Source organism: Leucoraja erinacea, chromosome 6, assembly GCF_028641065.1.
Source record: "Leucoraja erinacea ecotype New England chromosome 6, Leri_hhj_1, whole genome shotgun sequence".
NCBI lineage: Eukaryota > Metazoa > Chordata > Chondrichthyes > Rajiformes > Rajidae > Leucoraja > Leucoraja erinaceus.
In genome coordinates, this window is record NC_073382.1 from 47320183 (window position 1) to 47345628 (window position 25446).

The 25446-nt window shown below is 42.5% G+C and overlaps 1 protein-coding gene across 4 annotated transcripts in view; it reads right to left on the reverse strand.

Moving 5' to 3' along the window:
* Window positions 1–25446, reverse strand: part of cdk8 (cyclin-dependent kinase 8) — a 90809-nt gene that overhangs the window by 10659 nt on the left and 54704 nt on the right. For all 4 annotated transcript variants that reach the window (XM_055636916.1, XM_055636915.1, XM_055636914.1 and 1 more), the window contains 4 exons: window positions 10203–10260; window positions 9006–9137; window positions 7504–7647; window positions 3879–3948 (listed from right to left, as the gene is read on the reverse strand). In XM_055636916.1, the coding sequence (XP_055492891.1) occupies window positions 3879–3948; window positions 7504–7647; window positions 9006–9137; window positions 10203–10260 (404 nt within the window). The remainder of the gene's footprint in view (window positions 1–3878; window positions 3949–7503; window positions 7648–9005; window positions 9138–10202; window positions 10261–25446) is intronic.

The following is a 25446-nucleotide window of genomic DNA, read 5'->3' on the forward strand; positions in this document are numbered from 1 at the left end:
GGTGGGAGGGAAGCGGCTGCTTGAACTGATGGGGCATCAGGCTGTTGCAGATCGCGCAGGCTTCCACCTTCTCCTGTATGAACTCGGTCACACCGGGCTAGAAAAAGATTGCTCTTAGCTTGAAGAATGGTTGCCTCGATACCGGGATGGCCCCCGTGGACAGAGTCGAAATATTTGTCCCGTAGGGCAGTTGGAATGACCGCCTTGTGTCCCTTGACAATCACACCGTCCTGGAGCACAAGCTTATTGCGGACCAGGAAGTAAGGGCGAATAGCAACTGGTACCCTGTGTTGCTTATCCGGCCAGCCATGCCGGATGCTTGAGATCAGGGACTGTAGGGTGTCATTGACTGCTGTCTGCACAGTCAAGGTGTCCAAGCATTTAGTGGGAAGGTAGAACACCATCATCACAATGTAGGTGTTGTTGTCCGATGGTTGTTGCTCGCAGGTTTAATATTGTACCTTTAAAGCTGCATTATTATCCGCTGCAGTCGGGCAGGAGTGGCATGGATTGGCTTGTTCAAGATGCTGATTAGCGGCTGGTGGTCTGTTTCAACAGTTAGTCTTTCCAAAAATAAAGTCTTTGAATTTCTCGCAGGCGAATACCTGTAGGCCTGTAGTTCCTTCTCAATTTGAGCATAGCGTTGTTCAGTCTCGGACATTGTGCAAGAGGCATATACAACAGGTCTGCTGTCACCCTCACTCGTACTCTGAAGACAGGCAGCACCCAATCCATACTGGGAGGCATCCCAGGTTAGTGTTACAGGCAACTTCACGTTGAAGTAAACCAGTCGGGGCACAGTACAGCTGCTGTTTTAGGATGTCAAACGCCCTCTGGTATTGTGTATATCAGGACCAGGTTGCGTCTTTGTGTGTTAGCTGCCGCAGTGGGGCTGACAGTTTACTGAAGTTCGGAATGAACTTACCCAGGTAGTTCACCATGCCCAGGAATCTCTGTAGACTGGTTACGTCTGTGGGAGTCGGCAGTCCGTTGATGGCAATGGTCTTGGAAGGATCTGGTTTGAGCCCATCACTAGTGAAAATGTCCCACGTACTTCACTTCCTTGACATAAAGTCTGCACTTTAGGGTGTTGAGCTTGAGATTGATGTCGTTTGCATGATCCAGTACTTTCTTTAAATTGGCATAATGCTCTGACATATCACGGCCAGCAATGAGGATATCTCGACAATAATGGCACATGGGTAACCTGCAAACAGCTGTTCCATCGTGCGCAGGAAAACTTCACTAGCGGAGTTGATGCCAAAGGGCATTTGCAGAAACTTGTATTGGCCGAGAGGTGTGCCAAAAGTGGTTAGTTCAGACGATTTGTGGTCTAACAGGATTTGCCAGAATGTTTTTTGCATCTAAAACGGAGAACACAGTCGCTTTGCCCAGGTGTGCTGCTAGCTCTTCTACAGTGCGCATTGCGTAATGCGGGCACGATTACAGTATTCAAATCTCTGGGGTCAATACAAATTCGTATTTTATCTTTGTTTTTCTTGGTAGCCACCACCATGGTTGAGACCCAGTCCGACGGGTCAGTAACTGCAGCGTTGACGCCCAGGATTCCATTCTTTGAAGTTCGTTCTGTATGCGGTCGCGCATGGCACGGGGAATTCTATGAGGGGCTCAAACAATGAGCAGGACGTTGGGGTCAGTTACAATAGAATACTTGTGAGGTAGTTTGCCGATTTTGTTGTCAAAAGGTTTCTTGTACTGAGATAGAAACTGTTCGGTAATATCTTGGGCAGGCAAAAGGTGGTGCACCTCTTCTCCAAAGCTTACCAATCCCAAGTCCTGGCAGGCATCGATGCCATGTAAGGTTGTCACCTTTCCTGGGACTATGAAGGAGTTCAGCTTGTGCACACGTGTCGCTAGATGACACTGCAGGTCAACCCTTCCAACTGGGTGAACCTCCCCCGCTCCGATGGGAACTAACGAAGCTTTGGTGTTTACAATAACTTCTGCATTTCTGACCCTTGCGGACTCGGATAAGGACATGACATTACAACGAGCTCCAGGGTCAATTTTTTGCCACAGCTGTAGTATTGTCGATTCAAAAAGTGACCTCGGGATCGTGAAGTTTACATGAGGTTTCATACAGAGAATGTATCTTTAGACTGGAAATGTCAGGTTCAGATGGATTCTCACAGGGAAACGGTCTCGATCAGTTATGCTGTGGGAATCATCGTGCTGGAGCAGGTGCACTGACTGCTTGGGTTCTGTACGATCTCGGCGGGCACGAGAGCAGCGAATAAAGTGATTTATTCGTTTACAGGAGTGGTAAAACTTACCTGTAGGCAGGGCATTGCTCGCGGAGAGCGGAGTGTGAACCACCACAATTATTACATTTATCGAGGAACCTGCCAGGCTGCTGCACTTCTGGTGGCAGGCGTTGAGCACAGTAGAACAGGTTGGCAGCATTCACATGGTACGAGGAATGTGGACACGGCCCTGCGAGGCAGGTATGAGAGTCAATAACTTCAGCAATGCGGCAGACATTCTATGCTCCGATGAGAGTTAGATCAGCATCCTGTAGTAGTTCGTTTTTCACTTTATTGTTCAAAATGTCACTCACCAATCGGTTGCGGACAAGTTCATCGCATAGATCCCCAAAACCAAACCCTAAAGATTTAGGATGGTAGAGTGGTACAGCAGTAAAGTTGCTGCATTACAGTGCCAGAGACCCGGTATGATCCGGATCTCCCATTCGGTGCAAGATTGTAAGTTCTCCCTGTGACTTCTGTAAAATTATAAATTGTCCCTATTGTGTACGATAGTGTTAGTGTTTGGGGTGATCGCTGGTCGGCGTGAACTCAGTGGGTTGATGGGCCTTTTTCCGCACTGTAAGTCTAAAGTCACAGAAGATTGTCAGTAAATGTTTATGGAAAAAACAAAGGCTTTCTTTATTAATTCATTGATATGTTCATTTGGACAACCTGTGCAAAGAACTCACCACCTTAAATCAATCTGGCAATCTCAAATAATTGAATACATGCTATGTGAGTGTCCATGTTCACCATTTCTCAGTCGTATGCTGATGTGTGGAGAAGCGGTATCTTATGGCTGCTGCCGTTACAAAAAAATCAATGAAAAAGATACAAATTTGTCTTCTTCTATGAAACCAATTCAGATAATAGAAGTCAACCTTTTTGTTTTTGATTAGAGATATAGCAGGAAACTCGTTCTTCGGCCCACTGAGTCTACGCTGGCCAGTGATCCTCACACACTAGCACTATCCTACACACTAGGGACAATTTATAACTTTTACCGAAACCAATTACTCTACAAACTTGTATGTCTTTGGTGTGTGGGAGGAAACCGGACACCCAAAGATAACTGACACATTCAGGAAGAACGTACAAACCCCATTCAGACAGCACCCGTAGTCAGGATCAAACCTAGGTCTCTGGGGCTGTAAGGTAGCAACTCTACCGCTGCGCCACTGTGCCGCCTCTCTTCCCTGGGTTGAGAGTATATGTGGCCAGAAGTTGCTTGCTAGTCACAGAATCTGCTGGGTTTGCTTTCTATTGAAATTTATGGAAGAAAAAATATGGTGGGTTCTTTGGGAAATGGAGAAAGATTTCCAGGCAGAATTTGGTTTCTACATCTCAGCTGGCAAAATAAACACCAAAAACTACCCAGATATTCTGCATAAGAGAACTTGTTTTTTAGGCTCTTTAGTCTTTCTGCACAATACAATACATTGTTACTAATCCCATCCAACGCAAAGTTGCTCCAAAAGACACAATGGTTCCGAATGGCACAAAATCTCATTATGATAGGCAACTTCAAACATCACGAAAGGCAATTTCAAAACAGCACTCGAATTTGCAGAATGCTCTTTTATTTTGTGACCAAATTAAGACAAAACTCACGTATTTCTTCTGAAATCTTTCATCAATGTTGAATGTTCTGGCATCTTTTTAATATCTTCCCAATCTTTATCTGGAAAATATATTTGACAAAGTTAAAGTTTTACCTGCATGGTTTTTAAATCTCACAAACTTCTACAGATGCAACAGAGAAAACATACTGTCGGGTTGCTTCACAGCTTGGCTTGGGAACAGCTCTGTCCAAGACCCCAAAAAATCACAGTTGTTTGTAAATGTAGCCCAGTCCATCACACAAACCAGACTCCCCACCATTGACTCCATCTACACTTCACGTTGCCTCGGAAAAGCATCCAATATAAGCAAAGACGTCCCACCCCGATCATTCCTTCTTCTCCCTGCTCCCATCTGGCAGAAGGGACAGAAGCTTGAAAGCACGCGCCACCAGTCTCAAGAACAGCTTCTTCCCCTGTTATCAGGCTTCTGAACGGTCCCTCCATAAGCTAGGGTACTGTCCAATTCACCTCTACCCAATTGCGAACATGGGACTTTGTCTAAGGAACTGATGCACTACAATGCTGAGAATTATATTCTGCTTGTATCTTCCCCTTTGTTCTATCTATTGTACTCGAGTTTAACTTGACTGTATCTATGTATATTTGTTTGGATAGCATGCAAAAGAAAGCTTTTCACCGTACCTTGGTACATGTGACAAAAATAAACCTAAACCTAAATGAGTAAAATGAATTACTCCACTCGATTGTGTTCAAAGTACTAAGCTAAATGATGCTTGTGTTTGCATAATCAATGTTAGGATGGGAAATGAAATATTTTAATACCAAATATTAAAATGAAGAACTGACATACAGTATGGAATACAAAAGCTTCCTCTACCTTCCTTATCACCAGACAACTTGAAACTAGACTTAAGGGCCTGTCCCACTTAGGAGACCTAAACAGCAACCTCTGGTGACCTTGCCCGCCACCGAAAAAAATCAAGGTCGACGTGACCTGCAACCTCCTACCACCACCCACGCATATGTTGAAAACCTTCCTCGACTATGAAGAAAACCGGCTTCGACTAGACCTGCGACTAAAAAATGATCGATTTTTAAAATGGCAATCTATTTTTAGTTGAGGCCGGTTTTAATCATGATGAAAAAATAGCAGCAACTTAGATGAAGCCTCGACCTCGCGGAAACCACTTTCAACCATTAAGGAGAGTGACCAAAACCTCCTGTGACCTCATGGAAACATTGGGTGGCGACAAGGTCACCAAAGGTTGCTGTTTAGGTCTCCTATGTGGGACAGGCCCTTAAGGATTCACACTCAATCCACAAAGAAAACAGTGGGACGACTCAAAACCGTTTGAAGAAGGGTCTTGACCTGAAATGTCACCCATTCCTCTCCAGAGATGCTGCCTGTCCCGCTGAGTTACTCCAGAAGAATAAATTTAGTTTACATTTGCTGCTTCTGTGTGTTCAAAGTAACAAATGGGAATATCAAATTCCTCACTATTCGATGAAGCAAATATACTTCTTTTAATTCAAAAGGATTCTGAGTATTAATGTCAATAATGCATCAAATAAGAATTTCTGGACTATTTTAGTGGCTTGTTTCTGTTTTTGAAACCGTTAAGTAAAGGGCACTTAAGTTTTGTGGCTTGTGCAAGAGGGCTGGGAGGTCAGTATGCCCCCAAATGACGCAGAACTGTATCGGATACCACAACCGGGAGCCATTTATCAATGCCATGTGAAGTATTTTGGCTACAGTAATGAATTGGCAAAGGTTAAATTATAACGGTTAAATTATAAAATTATATCCGCCATTGGTTATTGTGCTAACTAAATACATTTGCTGAAGATAGACACAAAGTGGTGGTGTAACTCAGTGGGTCAGGCAGCATTTCTAGAGAAAAATAGGTGAAGTTTTGGGTTGAGACCCTTCTTCATACTAAGAGGCAGGGACAACAGCTAACTTGTTTATGTAGTAACCTGTCACATTAGCTGAATTTAGTACTCCACTACAGGTGCACAACCTTTTATCCGAAAGCCTTGGGACCAGGCACTTCTCGGATTTCCGAATTTTTCGGATTTCCGAATGGAAGATTTTTAGCTTAGATTAGGTAGGTAGCGCGGGCGGCTTGAAAAGTCTGGAGCAGCTGCCTCCTTCCCGGAGACCGGGGAATCATTGTAAATCATTGCTTAAATGTTAGTCAGTTAGTTTGGAGGGATTTTATGTGGTGGGGGTTGAACGGGGAAACTTTAATTCTTAGTCCCCTACCTGGTCGGAGAGGCGGGGAGCAGGCAATGCCTTACCTTTCGGTCGCCGTGCAGTAAGCACCGGAGTGCTGTGGCCGCCGACTCCCAAATCGCGGAGCTGGGGGCCGCGGGCGGCGCCGGTTGCAACTCTACCCCTGGCTGCGCGGCGCTCCAAATCCAGCGCCGCCCGCGGCCGGACGCCCGCAGCCTCAGCTCTGCGATGTTGGGAGTCGGCGGCCACAGCACTCCGGTGCTTACTGCACGGCGACCCGTTAAGGCATTGCCCGCTCCCTGCCTCTCCGACCAGGTAGGGGACTAAGAATTAAAGTTTTCCCCTTCACCCCCCCCCCCCCCCCTCACATAAAAGCCCTCCAAACTAACTGACTAACATTTAAGCAATGATTTACAGATGTTTAAGTGTCTCCCCAGTCTCCGGCGAGGAGGCAGCCGCTACAGTAGTACAGACCTGGGTTGACCGTGGGTCGTTTCGGGTCAAGTTTGGCACCAAACGCGAGCTTTGGTGTGCAGACGACATCCTGGAAAAAATGTCCGGTTTTCGGAGCTTTTCGGTTTCCGGAACTCCGGATAAAAGGTTGTGCAACTGTACTACAATTTAGTGTCTAACGAGAAATTACTGGACTATCTTTCAGAGAAAACATTCCTTTAATATCTGTTTTTTCCAAATGGTGGAAAATCTTTCAATTTACAAACTAATTTCTGTTATACAATAATCCCATGTTATAACGTATCATGGAGGGATGGGGCGGTGTCGGTTATTGCAGATTGTTCATTATAACCAAGTAAGGGATTATCATTGCACAAGTAGTAGATGCTGGTTAATACACAAAAGGCCATAATGTACTGGGGAAGCTCAGCAGGTCACGCAGCATCTCTGCAGAGCCCAAATAGGTAACATTTCAGGTCGAGACCCTTCCTCACTCTCAGTCTGGAATCCGGTGTGAAATCCAGGTGAGTTGATGACCCCGGCCTGTGGGCTGCTGGTGCACATGTGAGGGTCGGCGGCAGCGACAGGCTCGGCCTGGAAGCATCTGAGGGAGCTGAGTGGGCTGGCAGTGGTGGCAGTAGGTCTAGCCTGGAAATGGCTGGGGAAGTTGTGCTTGCGTAGGTAGCCTAGCCTGGCAGTGAAGGTCGGCAGCCCGGCCTGGAAGGCGGTGCGAGCCGGGTATAGGGTCGGCAGCATAGCCTGGTGGAAGCACGGTAGGCCGTCTGCTTTAGCCAAAATCAGTTATAAAGAGGTCCAAAAACAGGCTTACAGTCCTATAAAGCTGTGTCATGACTTCCTGTCGCTTAAACTGGATGCCCCGCCCTATGAAAGCAAGCATACATATGTCTGTACAAAATAATCTTCAATTAACACAAGATCAATTTAGTGAAGATTCCAAACTTACCTGCTGGAAATCCCATTACATTGAATATTCTATCCAATTGGTCATGATGATAAGGATTACTAGTCTTAATATCCTCTTGACGACAATGGAAAATAGGCTCAGATGTTAATAGCTCAGCAAATATACAACCTATAGCCCAAATGTCTATTAAAATAAAAGCGGAGACAAGTAAGTTAAATGGACAAAACAAAGTTTACCAAGTTAGATATTTTTCAGTTTCTAATGCCTATTAGATTACACAACTTTCTCCTTTGTGAATGTTACGTAGAGACACCATCCTGATCTATTTAGTGCAATTTACGTCATAGCCATCCAAGAATTTCACAAGGTATATGCATAAAGTGAATGCTTGCAGTCTTTTTCCAAGTGTATCGGATTCTACAACAAGAGAGCCTAGACTTCTCAGATGAGAGGGAAGAGATTTAAAAAGGGTCTTCAGGGGCAAACTTGTCCACTCAGAGGGAAGTCCATATTAGGAAAGGACTGCCAGAGGACACTACAAAAGTGCATACAATTATTGTTTCTAAAAAGATATGCAAATAGGAAAAGTTTGAAGGGATATTGGCTAAATGCAGGAAAATGTGACCAGCTCAGAATGCCAACTTGGTGGTTATGGACAAGCTGGGCTGAAGGGCCTGATTACATGCTATATGACTATGTGAAAACATTTTCATTCTTTTCTGTGTGACAATTTTGCTTTGGCTATTTATAAATTTAAACTTAAGGATTGTTAAGTTGTTAACCAAATCAAGTAGAATTCAATAAAGCATCTAATTATTATAACAAGTTATAATAAGTTGTAAAAAATCAAGTTCAAGGAAACTCTCTTAATTTAAATATGACACATCGTAGCACATTTCAGGTATTTCTTAAAGCATTACTAAAACTTTATTATGATTTATTACAATTAAAAAACAATAATTTTATATTTTAAGAACCCATTATAATACATCTAAACAAAATGCTTTAAGTATTTTAAGTATTAAGTATCTGCCATCAAGTAACCAAACAGCAAGAAATGATAGACACAAAATGGTAGTGTAACTCAGCAGGTCAGGTAGCATCTCTGTAGAAAATGGAGAGATAACATTTTGGGTTGGGACCCTTCTTCAGAATCGGTCTGAAGAAGTCCCGATCTGAAATATCACTGATGCATTTTCTCCAGAGATGCTGCCTGACCCACTGAGTTACACCACCATTGTGTGTCTATCTTTGGGATAAACCAGCATCTGCCATTCCTTTCATTACAGCAATATGTCATGTATTCATTTTTCCACTGAGTAAGAGTAAACCATGCCATTTGAATTAATTTAACAATATTCCACTGTTCAATTGTTTTACATTTGGTAATGTGCATACTTAAACCTTTACATTTTTCATTCCAGATTGTGATAATTCTGATTACTAAAACTGTTAACAACAGATCGCTACTTCAGGTTTCTCTGACCAAGGCAAATGGTGTTCCAAGACCTTAATAACCTCCATTTATTCCCAATACTCACCTATGGCTTTAGTATAATGTCTTGCACCAAGTAACAACTCTGGTGCACGGTACCAAAATGTTACTACTACCGGATCCAAGTCAGCTAAAGGCTTCAGGGGCGAATTAAACAATCGAGCAAAACCCATGTCCGCTGCATGAAAGATACAAATGTTGAAAGAGTTATAGTACAGCATGCAAAGGGCAGAAAATGTAGCAGCATGTCAAAAATATGTTATTGTAAACAAGGATCTTTAGCTACACGAGCATTACTGAAGCAAGAGAGACACAGGGAACTGCATATGCTGGAATCTTGAATAAAACCAACAGCAATCAAGAGTGTTTAATTGTCAGTTGTACCGACCACAGCAGTGGTATTACAAAAACCCACGAAACCACAAAACTCCTATTTGACAGAAGAGAATCTGCAAATAAAGGCAAGAATGAAAAACGGCTAAATATATACACAAAGTGCTGGAGTACTTCGCTTGAATGCAAGAACTGGGCTTTTATAGAAGTCTACAGTTCCTTCTAAGATTGAGATTTGTGCCTTAATCCAAGACTAAAATTTTTGAAAAGGCAATCATAAACCACAATATTCCAAAAATGATGCATCATAAGTTAAACTAATCAGTTTAAAATTTTGGTTTAAATGGATAAACATGCAAATAGTTTGGTGTTGGCATTAGAGTGAGTGTGCATACACCAGGTCATGGAAATGTTTCCAACAAGACATTTTCCATAAATGAATCTATGAAAGGTTGAAGTATTTGATTAAATCACAACGTACATATTTGATTATTTTTCTTCTGTGGGTATTCACACACAGTGGGGATTCATCTCAGTAAAAGTAATTAACTTCAAACATACGGAAGTAACCTTCCCATTCCTTCCAGCAATCCTTCCCATTTGAATGCGACTATGAATCAGTAAGATCAGGAAATTCCACAACTTGGATGCCATCCGGGACAGGAAAGAAGGCAAATGCAATTTATTTCCCTGCTGAGTCATCTACGTCTTAAGACCTGAAGTTGGCTGATCTTTGGCTTGAGATATGATACTTTACATAGGAAGTAAAATAAGACAGCACAATCAAACTCCTGACCTTTCCAGTTTTTAAATAACCTTTGGTCTTGATTATAGGAACGCTTTCCAAGTCAGTTTTCAATATAGTAACAAAATATAAATGGAAACAAAAAAAAATCATAGCACACTATACCTATTTTGACTCTCCCTCGTTCTGGACCTTCACCCATAACTAAAATGTTTGCAGGTTTCTGGAAAAAAAAAGAACAATCATTATTTTGGGTCAAAAGGCGCATTATATCTTCATTATTCCCAACAGATCAAGAATAAATCCTTTCATGAAGTAGGCATAACACTATGGACATGCATCTCTATCAGATTTGAGTGTTTGTGTTAGCAGATAAATTTGGAAAGTGGCTTGAACTACCACTTATACTCCACCTTTCCTTCATCTCAAGAAGCAGATAGGCTTTTCCTTGGGTTTCTATTCACAATCGGTTTCAGGATGTTGCTGGAGCCAAGTAACAGACTAAACAGTGAGGCAACAATTGATAGATTGCATTATGGACAGAGCCTCAAATATTATTTCAGCCTCCACCCAATTTCAAAAACACTTTCTCTCTCCCCCGTCAAGGAACGTAGGACACGGTAAGATGTTAATCTGTTTGCTCACTTAAGCAGGATTTCTGAAGATGGCATTCTTGGTGACTAACAATACAGGAGGTGAAGTGGAGGCCCAGGAGCGGCATCCGGGCGGTGAGTTTAAAAACGGAGCGCGGGGCTTTGTTCCACAGAGGCCCAGGAGCGGTTGGAGCGCCCACTCTGCAACGTTCCATCACACTTCAAAATAAGTGGGCTTGAGGAAGTCGCTGATTGATGGAAGCGGACTAGAGGAAGCAGCTGATTGGGAGTCTGATCCCTGCTGATTTCTTCCAGCACTTTGTATTATATCCTGGGTAATGAGGGAGTATGAGTGCCAGGGCAGTTTACTGTTCTGGATGTCAGATGTGGGAAGTCATGGAGTCTGATAGCCTTCCAGACGTCCACATTGTTCATCCCAGTTTGGCAAAAGAATAAATCAGGGAAGGTAGTACATCCATGGATAACAAGGGAAATCAGGGATAGTATCAAAGCGAAGGATGATGCGTACAAATTAGCCAGAAAAAGCAGCATACCGGAGGACTGGGAGAAATTCAAAGACCAGCAGGGGAGGACAAAGGGCTTAATTAGGAAAGGGAAAATAGATTATGAAAGAAAACTGGCAGGGAACATAAAAACTGACTGCAAAAGCTTTTATAGATATGTGAAAAGAAAGAGATTAGTTAAAACAAATGTAGGTCCCTTGCAGTCAGAAACAGGCGAGTTGATCATGGGGAACAAGGATATGGCGGACCAATTGAATAACTACTTTGGTTCCGTCTTCACTAAGGAAGACATAAATAATTTGCCGGAAATAGCAGGGGACCGCGGGTCAAAGGAGTTGGAGTGAAATCCAGGTTAGCCGGGAAGTGGTGTTGGGTAAATTGAATGGATTAAAGGCCGATAAATCACCAGGGCCAGATAGGCTGCATCCCAGAGTACTTAAGGAAGTAGCTCCAGAAATAGTGGATGCATTAGTAATAATCTTTCAAAACTCTTTAGATTCTGGAGTAGTTCCTGAAGATTGGCGGGTAGCAAACGTAACCCCACTTTTTAAGAAGGGAGGGAGAGAGAAAATGGGGAATTACAGACCAGTTAGTCTACCGTCGGTAGTGGGGAAACTGCTAGAATCAGTTATTAAAGATGGGATAGCAGCACATTTGGAAAGTGGTGAAATCATTGGACAAAGTCAGCATGGATTTACGAAGGGTAAATCATGTCTGACGAATCTTATAGAATTTTTCGAGGATGTAACTAGTAGCGTGGATAGGGGAGAACCAGTGGATGTGGTCAAGGTCCCACATAAGAGATTAGTACACAAACTTAAAGCACACGGCATTGGGGGTTCAGTATTGATGTGGATAGAGAACTGGCTGGCAAACAGGAAGCAAAGAGTAGGAGTAAACGGGTCCTTTTCACAATGGCAGGCAGTGACTAGTGGGGTACCTCAAGGCTCAGTGCTGGGACCCCAGCTATTTACAATATATATTAATGATCTGGATGAGGGAATTGAAGGCAATATCTCCAAGTTTGCGGATGACACTAAGCTGGGGGGCAGTGTTAGCTGTGAGGAGGATGCTAGGAGACTGCAAGGTGACTTGGATAGGCTGGGTGAGTGGGCAAATGTTTGGCAGATGCAGTATAATGTGGATAAATGTGAGGTTATCCATTTTGGTGGCAAAAACGGGAAAGCAGACTATTATCTAAATGGTGGCCGATTGGGAAAGAGGGAGATGCAGCGAGACCTGGGTGTCATGGTACACCAGTCATTGAAGGTAGGCATGCAGGTGCAGCAGGCAGTAAAGAAAGCGAATGGTATGTTGGTTTTCATAGCAAGAGGATTTGAGTATAGGAGCAGGGAGGTTCTACTGCAGTTGTACAGGGTCTTGGTGAGACCACACCTGGAGTATTACGTGCAGTTTTGGTCTCCAAATCTGAGGAAGGACATTATTGCCATAGAGGGAGTGCAGAGAAGGTTCACCAGACTGATTCCTGGGATGTCAGGACTGTCTTATGAAGAAAGACTGGATAGACTTGGTTTATACTCTCTAGAATTTAGGAGATTGAGAGGGGATCTTATAGAAACTTACAAAATTCTTAAGGGGTTGGACAGGCTAGATGCAGGAAGATTGTTCCCGATGTTGGGGAAGTCCAGGACAAGGGGTCACAGCTTAAGGATAAGAGGGAAATCCTTTAAAACCGAGATGAGGAGAACTTTTTTCACACAGAGAGTGGTGAATCTCTGGAACTCTCTGCCACAGAGGGTAGTTGAGGCCAGTTCATTGGCTATATTTAAGAGGGAGTTAGATGTGGCCCTTGTGGCCAAGGGGATCAGAGGGTATGGAGAGAAGGCAGGTACGGGATACTGAGTTGGATGATCAGCCATGATCATATTGAATGGCGGTGCAGGTTCGAAGGGCCGAATGGCCTACTCCTGCACCTAATTTCTATGTTTCTATGTTTCTATTATCTAAATGGTGGCCGATTGGGAAAGGGGGAGATGCAGCGAGACCTGGATGTCATGGTACACCAGTCATTGAAGGTAGGCATGCAGGTGCAGCAGGCAGTAAAGAAAGCGAATGGTATGTTAGCTTTCATTGCAAAAGGATTTGAGTATAGGAGCAAGGTGGTTCTACTGCAGTTGTACAGGGTCTTGGTGAGACCACACCTGGAGTATTGCGTACAGTTTTGGTCTCCAAATCTGAGGAAGGACATTATTGCCATAGAGGGAGTGCAGAGACGGTTCACCAGACTGATTCCTGGGATGTCAGGACTGTCTTATGAAGAAAGACTGGATAGACTTGGTTTATACTCTCTAGAATTTAGGAGATTGAGAGGGGATCTTATAGAAACTTACAAAATTCTTAAGGAGTTGGACAGGCTAGATGCAGGAAGATTGCTCCCGATGTTGGGGAAGTCCAGAACAAGGGGTCACAGTTTAAGGATAAGGGGGAAATCCTTTAAAACCGAGATGAGAAGAACGTTTTTCACACAGAGAGTGGTGAATCTCTGGAACTCTCTGCCACAGAGGGTAGTTGAGGCCAGTTCATTGGCTATATTTAAGAGGGAGTTAGATGTGGCCCTTGTGGCTAAGGGGATCAGGGGGTATGGAACGAAGGCAGGTACGGGATACTGAGTTGGATGATCAGCCATGATCATATTGAACGGCGGTGCAGGCTCGAAGGGCCGAATGGCCTACTCCTGCACCTAATTTCTATGTTTCTAAGGGACCGTATTAGGAACCTGGAGCAGCAGCTCGATGACCTCTGTCTGGTCAGGGAGAGTGAGGAGGTCATAGAGAGGAGTTATAGAGAGGTGGTCACTCCAAGACCACGGGAGGCAGACAAGTGGGTCTATGTTAGGAGGGGCAAGGGGCAGAGGCAGGGACTAGAGAGTACCCCGGTGGCTGTACACCTTGGCAATAAGTACTCCTGTTTGAGTACTGTTGGGGGGGACAGCCTACCTGGGGGTAGCGACAGTGGCCGGGCCTCCGGCACAGAGACCCGGTTGCTCAGAAGGGTAGGGAAAAGAAGAGGAGGGCAATAGTAATAGGGGACTTTATAGTTAGGGGGTCAGATAGGCAATTCTGTGGATGCAGTCAGGAGACCCGGATGGTAGTTTGGCCTCCCAGGGTCTGGGATGTGTCTGAACGTGTCCAAGATATCCTGAAATGGGAGTGAGAGGAGCCTGAGGTCGTGGTACATATAGGTACCAATGACATAGGTAGAAAAAGAGAAGTGGTCCTGAAAGGAGAATTTAGGGAGTTAGGATGAGAGTTAAGGACCACAAAAGTAACAATCTCAGGATTACTGCCTGTCCCACTCGACAGTGAGAGTAGGAATGGAGTGAGGTGGAGGATAAATGTGTGGCTGAAGGACTGGTGCACAGGGCAGGGATTCAAGTTTCTGGATCATTGGGACCTCTTTTGGGGAAGGTGTGACCTGTACAAAAAGGACAGGTTGCACTTGAACCCGAGGGGGACCAATATCTTGGCGGGGAGATTTGCAAAGGCTACTGGGGAGACTTTAAACTAGAACGATTGGGGGGGGGGACTCAAATAGAGAAAGCTAGTAGACAGTGTGTGAGGCAGGAGGCAGAGAAAGGAAACACTCAGATCCAACATGTAGGGGAGAAAGAAAAAAAAGATAATAAACAGAGAATAAGAGGTTGTGGGTTTCTTAAATGTGTATATTTTAATGCTAGGAGCATTGTAAGAAAGGTGGATGAGCTTAGAGTCTGGATTGGCACCTGGAAGTATGATGTTGTGGCGATTAGTGAAACATGGTTGCAGGATGGCTGTGATTGGAAACTAAATATTCCAGGATTTCGTTGCTTCAGGTGTGATAGAATTGGAGGGGCAACAGGTGGAGGTGTTGCATTGCTTGTCAGGGAAGATACCACAGCAGTGCTTTGGCAGGATAGATTAGAGGGCTCGTCTAGAGAGGCTATATGGGTGGAACTGAGAAATGGGTGTAGCAACACTTATAGGGGTGTATTGTAGACCGCCTAATGGGGAGCGAGAATTGGAAGCGCAAATATGTAAGGAGAGTAGTAAGCACAAGGTAGTGATTGTGGGAGATTTCAATTTTCCACACATAGACTGGGAAACACAGTAAAATGTTTGGAGTTTGTAAAATGTGCAGGATAATTTTTAGCAGCAATACATAGAGGTACCTACTAGAGAAGGGGCAGTGCTGGACCTCCTGTTCGTAAATGAGACAGGTCAGGTGGCGGAGGTATGTATTGGGGAGCACTTCGGGTCCAGTGATCACAATACCATTAGTTTCAATATAATTATGGAGAAGGTCAGAACTGGACCAAGGGTTGAGATTTTTGATTGGAGAAAGGCTAACTTTGAGGAGATGCGAAAGGATTTAAAGGAATGAATTGGGACATTTTGTTTTATGGGAAGGATGTAGAAGACATTTAAAGGTGGCATTTTAAGAGTACAGAATCTTTATGTCCCTGTTCGGTTGTAAGGAAAGGGTAATAATTGGAAAGAGCCATGGTTTTCAAGGGAAATTGTCACGGTTCGGAAAAAGAGAGATCTACAATAATTATAGGCAGCATGGAGTTAATGAGGTGCTTGAGGAGTATAAAGAATGTAAAAAGAATCTCAAGAAAGAAATTAGAAAAACTAAAAGAAGATATGAGGTTGCTTTGGCAAGTAAGGTGAAAGTAAATCCAAAGGGTTTCTACAGCTATATTAATAGCAAAAGGATAATGAGGGATAAAATTGGTCCATTAGAGTGTCAGAGTGGACAGCTATCTGCAGAGCCAAAAGAGACGGGGGAGATATTGAACAATTTCTTTTCTTCGGTATTCACCAAGAAGAGGATCAAAGAAGAGGAAGTACTGACACTTTTGAAAAATATAAAAGTGGATAACTCTCCAGGTCCTGACAGGATATTCTCTAAGACATTGAGGGAAGTTGATGTAGAAATAGCAGGGGCTATGACAGAAATGTCATTAGAAACGGGAATAGTGCCGGAGGATTGGCGTACTGCACATGTTGTTCCATTGCTTAAAAAGGGTTCTAAGAGTAAACCTAGCAATTATAGACCTGTTAGTTTGACATCACTGGTGGGCAAATGAATGGAAAGGATACTTAGAAATAATATATATAATTATCTGGATAAACAGGGTCTGATTAGGAACAGTCAACATGGGTTTGTGCCTGGAAGGTCATGTTTGACTAATCTTCTTGAATTTTTTGAAGAGGTTACTAGGGAAATTGATGAGGGTAAAGCGGTGGATGGTGTCTATATGGACTTCAGTAAGGCCTTTGACAAGGTTCCACATGGAAGGTTGGTTAAGAAGGTTCAATTGTTGGGTATTAATAGTGGCGTAGCAAGATGGATTCAACAGTGGCTGAATGGGAGATACCAGAGAGTAATGGTGAATAACTGTTTGTCAGGTTGGAGGCCGGTGACTAGTGGGATGCCTCAGGGATCTGTGTTGGGTCCACTGTTGTTTGTCATATACATCAATGATCTGGATGATGGTGTGGTAAATTGGATTAGTAAGTATGCAGATGATAGATATAGATATACCATTTATTGTCACTATACATGTACAATGAAATTAAAAGCTGCTCGTACTCAGTGCATACATATAATTTAGCACAAAAAACAAGAAACAGAAAACAAAAACAGAAGGGAGAAGGGGGGGGGGGGGGAAAAGGTGCACAATTCTGCGGCGCTATATACATATATACAGATGGAAGTCCAGGTGTTGGGCTGTGAAGTCAGTGCATGTGTAAATTAAGAGTAGTTATAATTTTCGGAAAACAACTATTTCTGAGTCTATTTGTCCTGGATTTGATGCACCTATAGCGCCTTCCAGAGGGCAGCAGGTCGAACAGTCCAAACGCAGGATGGGAGCTGTCCTTGATGATATTCTTTGCCCTGCTAAGGCAGCGGGGGATACTAAGGTAGGTGGTGTTGTGGATAATGAAGTAGATTTTCAAAGTCTATAGAGAGATTTAGGCCATTTGGAAGAGTGGGCTGAAAGATGGCAGATGGAGTTTAATGCTGATAAGTGTGAGGTCCTACATCTTGGCAGGACAAATCAAAATAGGACGTACATGGTAAATGGTAGCAAATTGAGGAATGCAATTGAACAGAGAGATCTAGGAATAACTGTGCATAGTTCCCTGAAGGTGGAATCTCATGTAGATAGGGTGGTAAAGAAAGCTTTTGGTGTGCTGGCCTTTATAAATCAGAGCATTGAGTATAGAAGTTGGGATGTAATGTTAAAATTGTCCAAGGCATTGGTGAGGCCAATTCTGGAGTATGGTGTACAATTTTGGTCGCCAAACTATAGGAAAGATGTCAACAAAATAGAGAGAGTACAGAGGTGATTTACTAGAATGTTGCCTGGGTTTCAGCACCTAAGTTACAGAGAAAGGTTGAACAAGTTAGGTCTTTATTCTTTAGAGTGCAGAAGGTTAAGGGGGGGGACTTGATAGAGGTCTTTAAAATTATGAGAGTTGACGTGGATAAGCTTTTTCCATTAAGAGTAGGGAAGATTAAAAAAAGAGTAGGGAAGATTCAAACAAGAGGACATGATTTGAGAATTAAGGGACAAAAGTTTAGGGGTAACATGAAGGGGAACTTCTTTACTCAGAGAGTGGTAGCTGTGTGGAATGAGCTTCCAGTAGAAGTGGTGGAGGCAGGTTCGATTTTATACTTTAAAAATAAATTGGATAGGTATATGGACGGGAAAGGAATGGGGGGTTATGGTCTGAGTGCAGGTAGATGGGACTAGCTGAGAGTAAGTGTTCGGCACGGACTAGAAGGGCCGAGATGGCATGTTTCCGTGCTGTAATTGTTATATGGTTATATGGTGTTCTATAATCAATGCATGCCAAAAAAATTCAGCTCATGCTCAGTGAGAAAAGCTTACGTGTCACCCAGGTGTTCCCAAATAAAAGTAATCAGTACCTAGTGCATGCTGCCATTTAGGCTCCATTCTTAACCTTCCACATCAAATGCTTTTAGCATGATCTTCCACTCTTCAGGATTTTTCAGGATCCCCTTAAATGTATAGGTGGCACAGTGGTGCAGCAGTAGAGTTGCTGCCTTACAGCCCCATAGTGGTGCTCGATCCTGACTACGGGTGCTGTCTGTACAGAGTTGGTAGGTTCTCAGTGTGCTCCGGTTTCCTCCCACACTCCAAAGACGTACAGGTTTGTAGGTTAATTGGCTTTGCTAAAATTGTAAATTGTCCTTAGTGTGTGGGATAGTGCTAGCATAAGGGGTGGTTGCTGGTTGGTGTGGACTCAGTGGGCCGAAGGACGCGTTTCCACGCTGCATCTCTAAAGTCTAAAGCAATCAAAACAACCCAAATTATTTACAGGCAGTTCTGTATAACACGACTGTTGCATTCCCAAGAGACCTCATGTTAAAAAGAATTGTACTATAACACAACTGTGTCCATGAACGTTCTGATCATTCAGTTCCTCTGCCATTTGATGAGATTGTGTCTGATCAAACTGTAAATGCAATTCTGTATACCTATCTACAGTGCCCTCCATAATGTTTGGGACAAAGACCCATCATCTATTTATTTGCCTCTGTACTCCACAATTTGAGATTTGTAATAGAAAAAATCATTTTGCGGTTAAAGTGTACATTGTCAGATTGTAATAAAGGCCATTTTTATACATTTTGGTCCCACCATGTAGAAATTACAGCAGTGTTTATACATAGTCCCCCCCCATTTGAGGGCACCATCATGTTTGGGACACAGCAATGTCATGTAATTGAAAGTAGTCATGTTTTGTATTTTGTTGCATATTCTTTGCATGCAATGACTGCTTGACGTCTGCGATTCATGGACAAACATGCTTTCATTTACATGACATTGCTGTGTCCCAAACATTATGGTGCCATGAAATTGGGGGGGGGGGGGGGGGGGGGGGGGGGGGAAACACTGCTGTAATTTCTGCATGGTGAAACCAAATTGTTAAGTAGGCATTTCCATTAAAAATAATCTGAGTGTTTATTATAAAGTAGAATACAAATATACACAAATATACAGATATATCATACACAGAAGAAACGGAATAAAAATGCAGGAAAAATTAACATGAACAAAAAACTGATCAAACTAGTTTCCTGTTAAACTCTACCGTTAGATTCATTAGATTAGATGAGTCTAATCCAGATCTTAAAAGGTGAGAACAACAAGCCAAATCACCATAGCAACAACTTACTTCATTGCAAGATAGAATCAGTGACTGTATTCTTAGGGACACTTAAGCCGCTGCTCTGTTAAATTACTTCCATTTCACATCTCACACCAGTAATTGAAAAAATACGAAAAGCTGCAGATTAATTAGTCTGGGGTACAAATGAACCACGTTTAATTTTTTCCCCCAACAGTGACCAGGGTGGGTATTGAGTCGGGGAGGGTGGGGAAAGAGCAGGATAATGTGTAGGGAGGATCTGCAGATGCTGGTTTACACCAAATGATAGACACAAAAAGCTGGAGAAACTTAGTGGGTCAGGCAGCATCTCTGGAGAAAAGGAATGGGCATCCTTTTCGCCATGGATACTACCAGATCAGCTGAGTTACGCCAGCTTTTTGTGTCTAGGACCAGGATTATGTCAGGAATTAAATGTGCGTTGGGATGGTGGAGGAAATCAGTGGATGGTGGAGAAGAGGTGAAAGAAGCATTCAGTTGCATTTTCACAGGTTAAAATAAATCAAGAAGTGATTGTTCTTATTTCTCACCTCATGGCAAGTACATTATCAGTCAATGGTGCTGAAATGAACATATTCATGTTATAGGAGCAGAATTAGGCCATTCGGCCCATCAAGTCTACTCTGCCATTCAATCATGGCTGATCTATCTTTCCCTTTCAACCCCATTATCCTTCCTTCTCCCCATAACCCCTGACACCCTTACTAATCAAATTGTTCAGTGCTAACTGATTCAATTTCCAACAATTTTTTTCCCCAAACATCAACATATGTGTTAGATCATGCAAATAATCCAAGGTTAATTCACTGCTCAGCTTCAAATCAAATCATCAATTCTCACTGACAAGTTCTGGCTAACAAATGCATTGGAGAACTTTTCATCTTTCTAAATAGCACTATGACTAATATCATGCAAAATGGAGCGGCAGAGCAGCTGCCTCACAGCACCACACCAGGGTTCAACCCTGTTGGTGTTGTCTGTACATTCTCCCTGTGATTCCGTAGGTTTCCTCCGAGTGCTCCGGTTTCCTCCCACACGACAAGACGGGCAGGTGTGTAGGTTAATTGTCCCTAGTTTGTAGGATAGAACTAGTGTATGGGTGATCGTTAGTCGGTATGTACTCGGTGGGTCGTAGGGCTTGTGTCCACGCTGTATCTCAAAACTGAACTAAAAGAATTATCTTAATTGGCATATCACATTCAATCGTGGTTATTTTCAAAAAACGTGGCTTTTCATGTCTTTGGAATATTCATGTGGATCAAAATGGTTGTAGAACCAAAATCATGTTTAAATATTTACAGTAAATGTCGTTTTAAGTAAAGTATAATCTACATTTAAATTGTGAAGACTGCAGACAACCTAATATTCATTTTGAAGCTTTTGTGTTGTGGACATGGACAAATAGAGCACAAAGTACTGACGATAGACACAAAGTGCTGGAATAACTCGGCGGATCAGGCAGCATCTCCAGAGAAAAAGGATGCGGTCACGTTAGGAGCGTTCAGTCTAAAGAAGGGTCTTAACCTGTAATGCCACCCATCCTTTTTCTCCAGAGATGCTGCTTGACCATCTGAGTTACTCTAGCAATTTGTGTCTATTTTCGGTATATACCAGCAGCTGCCGTTCCTTGCTACACAATGTGCTGGAGTGACTGCCGGGACTGGAAGCATCTGTAGTTCCTCGTATCTCCAAGACAAATAAAACAAATGGTACATTGCTCACTCAATAAGCTTTACAACTATGACAGAGTACAAGATAGAAAAGTAAGATTCAAAACTTAAAGAGATCCCAAAAATATTTTAAATATATACTTTGGGAATACAGCCGCCATTGTAATAAAGCAGATTGAAACTGAGACTTAGAAATCAGATCAGGGCACCAGGTTTTTTGTCTAGAGAGCATAGTGACAGCACCAGAGACCCGAGTCGATCCTGACTGTGGGTGCTGTCTGTACGGAGTTTGCATGTTCCCCCTGTGACCGCATTGGGCTTTCTCCGGGTGCCCCAGTTTCCTCCCACAATCCAAAGATGTGCAAATTTGGTTAATTGGCATTGGTAAAATTGTAAGTTGTCCCTAGTGTGTTGGATAACGCTAATGTACATGGTGATCGCTGGTCAACGCAGACAGAGTAGGCCGAAGGGCCTGTTTTCACGCTGTATCTCTGAAATGTATACCCTACGCGTAAGTTGAAGAAACAACTGATTAAAATAATTTTCCAGTACCAGATGCCCTCCCATTGTCACCAGTTTTACCGGATGGCAGTTATTATTATGACAGCACTGGTGAAGATAATGTCCTAGTAATAACAAATCTGTACATGACATTTATTTCCACCTTTAAACAACACATTTATTTTTATCTGTTTTTTTAAATTTGGCAACATTTTTAATAGTGACTTCATGGTTTCCTCTACAAGGGGAGACTGTCTGAAGATTAGATGATCATTATGCTGTACACCTTCAATTAGTTCTGAGTGTATGTCAATTGAAGAACATTACATAATTTAGATTTAATTTTTTTTTTAAATATTTGATTTATTATTCATTCTTATTTTGTTCTAAATGTCTAAATATCATGGATACATACTTAAAGGCATTGATAAATGTTGATAGCTTGACAAACAGTGGGGGAAAAAAAGACACAGAGGGTTGGGTCCCAACCCGAAATGCCACCCATCCATTCCCTCCAGAGATGCTGCCTGACCCGTTGAGTTAGTCCACCTGTGTATTTTTTGTGAATCAGCATCTGCAGTTACTTGTGCCTACAATAATACTGAGACTGTGGCTTTGCCATCTTGAAAGGTTTTGAGAATTGTCTCATGATTCGCAATGTTTAAGAAACATTTAGACAGGTATTTAGATAGAATAGGTTTAGAGGGATATGGGTCAAATGCAGGCAGGTGGGACGAGTGTAGATGAGACATATAGGTCGGTGTGGGCAAATTAAAGTCAAAGTCAAAGTATCCTTTATTGTCATTCAGACCTTTTGGTCTGAACAAAATTTTGTTGCCTTGCAGTCATACATATAATAAAAATAACAAAAACACACAATAAACACAAACTTAACATCCACCACAGTGAGTTCACCAGGCACCTCCTCACCGTGATGGAAGGCAAAAGTCCTAAAGTCTTTGTCTCTTCCCTCCTTGTTCTCCCTCTGCGCTGAGGCGATCCAGGCATCCGATGTTGTGACCCCACCAGGTGATGGTAAGTAAGTCCCGCGGCTCAACCGTGCTCCGCGAACGGGCCGGTTAAACTTCGTGGCCCGGGTTGGTCGAAGCTACCGCCCTCCAGTCCAGCGGACGAAGCTGTTGTTGCGGGAGCTCCGGAAAAACAGGTCACCAACCTGTGACCTGCGAGCTCCCGACGATGTCGTCCACTGGGCCCGCGGCCAAGTCTCTGAAGTCGGGCCGCTGCTGCCGGAACGCCGCCACAGCTCCAAGTCGGGCCGCCGCCGGAACGCCAAAAGGCCTATTTTCATTCTGCATGACACTATGACTGAGGCTTGATGAGATATTAAAACATGCAGGGAATGGAGGGATAGGGAATATATGTAGGCAGATAAGAGTTGGTCTTAGCATCATGTTTGGCACAAACATTTTGGGCTGAATGGTCTATTAATGTGCTGTATGATTAATATCAGCAAAAAAATTGTATTTCAGCTGAAGACAGACATAAAATGCTTGAGTAACAGCAGGTCAGGCAACATCTCTGGAGAAAATGAATAGGTGACATTTTGGGTTGGAACCCTTTTGATTGAAAGTAGTTGGGGGTGGGGTGGGGGGGGGGGTGGTGAGATAAAATAGATGACCTCAGGAAGGGTGAAGCCAATCTTGGCTAGGGAAAGTGTGATAACAACTTACGGGCCATATTTATTTGAATTATGGATCACCACTGCACGCAACATATTTCAGTGCCTTATTAAACACTCCTAGGTAATTTGCCTTGTTTTGGAAATCCTTTAACATGCTTTCTCAGGCTCTTCAAAAAGAAAATCAATCTCTAGCTGTCCTTTTACAAACCGTTCATTCATTTGTACTTTGTACCTTTTCATATCCCTCCCCCCTGGCTCTCAGTCTGAAAAGGGGTGTCGACACAAAATGTTACCTATATTCCTTTCTTCCAGGGTTGCTGCCTGACCAGCTGAGTTACTACAGCATTTTGTGTCTATCTTCAGTGTAAACCAGCATCTAAATTTTTGCCCACAAGTTTCAAATCCTTTTTTTCATTCAATTTATTTCAAATCTCTCCCCAATACCGCACATTTGAGACTGAGGAAAGAATGATTGATGTGTGATAAAATGCAGATACTGCAAAATCAAATCAAAAACCAGAATCTCAGCTTTCCCAGAATAGGCCAGTTTCACTTCATGTTCTCCAAATCAATTTTCATTGTGGATCTGAGTCTTTCATCGATATGAAGCACTATCCTCATATTAAAATATATTAATATTAAACAAATATGTTGTGATCAATATTTGTTAAGAAATTGTTTGGTAGAGCACTTGGTAATTGTATCAAAAAATGACTACTTGGTGCATTCAGCATTCAAACTAATAACTAATCTTATTAAAACCTTCAAACATATCGACAAACAAATTCACAAGTGAGGCAAGACAGCTGATTATAGAGCTATTCCCTTTCCAACAGAGATAGATTTATACCAACTCTATTCTTAAAACTACAAAAAAGATAAAGTGCTGGAATAACTCGGCACGTAAGGCAGCATTTCTGGAGAACATGGAGACAGACCTTCTCAAGAGATCATGTTCTCCAGAAATGCTGATTTACTGCTGATCTGCATTTCCGATTGCCCCATTACAGGAAGGATGTGGAAACAGTGGAAAGTGTATTGAAGAGGTTTACCAGAATGTTGTCTGTATTAGAGGGTATTATAGCTAGAAAGGTTGAACAAATTGGATTGTTTTCTCTGGAGTATCAGAAATTGGGGGAAGACTTGATATAAAAATATAAACTGATGACAGGCATAGATAGACAGTCAGATCAGATCAAAATGAAATCTGGACTTTAAGGGTTAAAACAAAAAGGAGATATAATAGAAGTTGCATTGCCTGTACTTTATAGAATTAAGGGTGACTTGATGGAAGGCTTCAACATAAAAATGAGAGCTTGATTAGATGCAGTGTAATTATATCTGGTTAGTTGGGAACTTAACTAACATATTTATCTAAACATTAGTGTTGGGCCTCTCAGGAAGTGCTGGGGGAACTCAGCAGATCAGGCAGCATCTGTGAAGGGAATGGGGTGACCATGTTTCCGGTTGGCACCCTTCATCAGACTGAAGGATCTCAGCCCCGAAAAGTCGTCAGTCCATTCCCTCCATAGATGCTACCTGACCCACTGAGTTCCTCCAACAATTTTTTTTCTTTAAGATTCGAGCGCCTGCAGTTTCTTGACCTGCTGTCACGTGGAAAGTTGGTAAACTTTATTTTAAGTAACTAAGTTTGTAACCCAAGCCCAAACAGCATCCAATGCTTCTTTAATTGTTAATTTTAATCAGTCAGCTTATTATCAAAGGCATTAAAGAATTTGGTTCAACCGTGGATAAAATGAACTAGGTCAAATCAGTCATTACTTACTGAGTGGCAAAATATAACGAAGAATCTAAATAAAAACTGGAATGTGTCGACCTAGTTAGTTAAATCAGGAAAAAAAATGCAATACAAGTTTTAATCTGTTCCTGAGTAAGTAATTGATTGAAGTTTTAAACATTATCATTAACTTTCATGGCTATGGAGTGGTGATGAATAAAACATGGCACAAAGATTATCAAATGTTACGTACTTCTCAAACTGAATTCTAAATAGTGACCCAATGTTATACCACCATCAACAGGTGATTCAACCATTTTAGGGCACTGTGAATATTACTTTTGGAAATAATTTTTTCCATTTTAAATAATTTTGTGCAGCTACCATCAGCTGCGTATCAGACTTTCCAATGGATAGGTTAAAATAATTAGGTGCAAGTGGGAGACTTCAACAGCACCAATTGATTCACTTCAGCAAATGATAAGACATTGAAGAGTGGCAAAATGCATATGTCGCAAGCAATCTGTACATAATCAA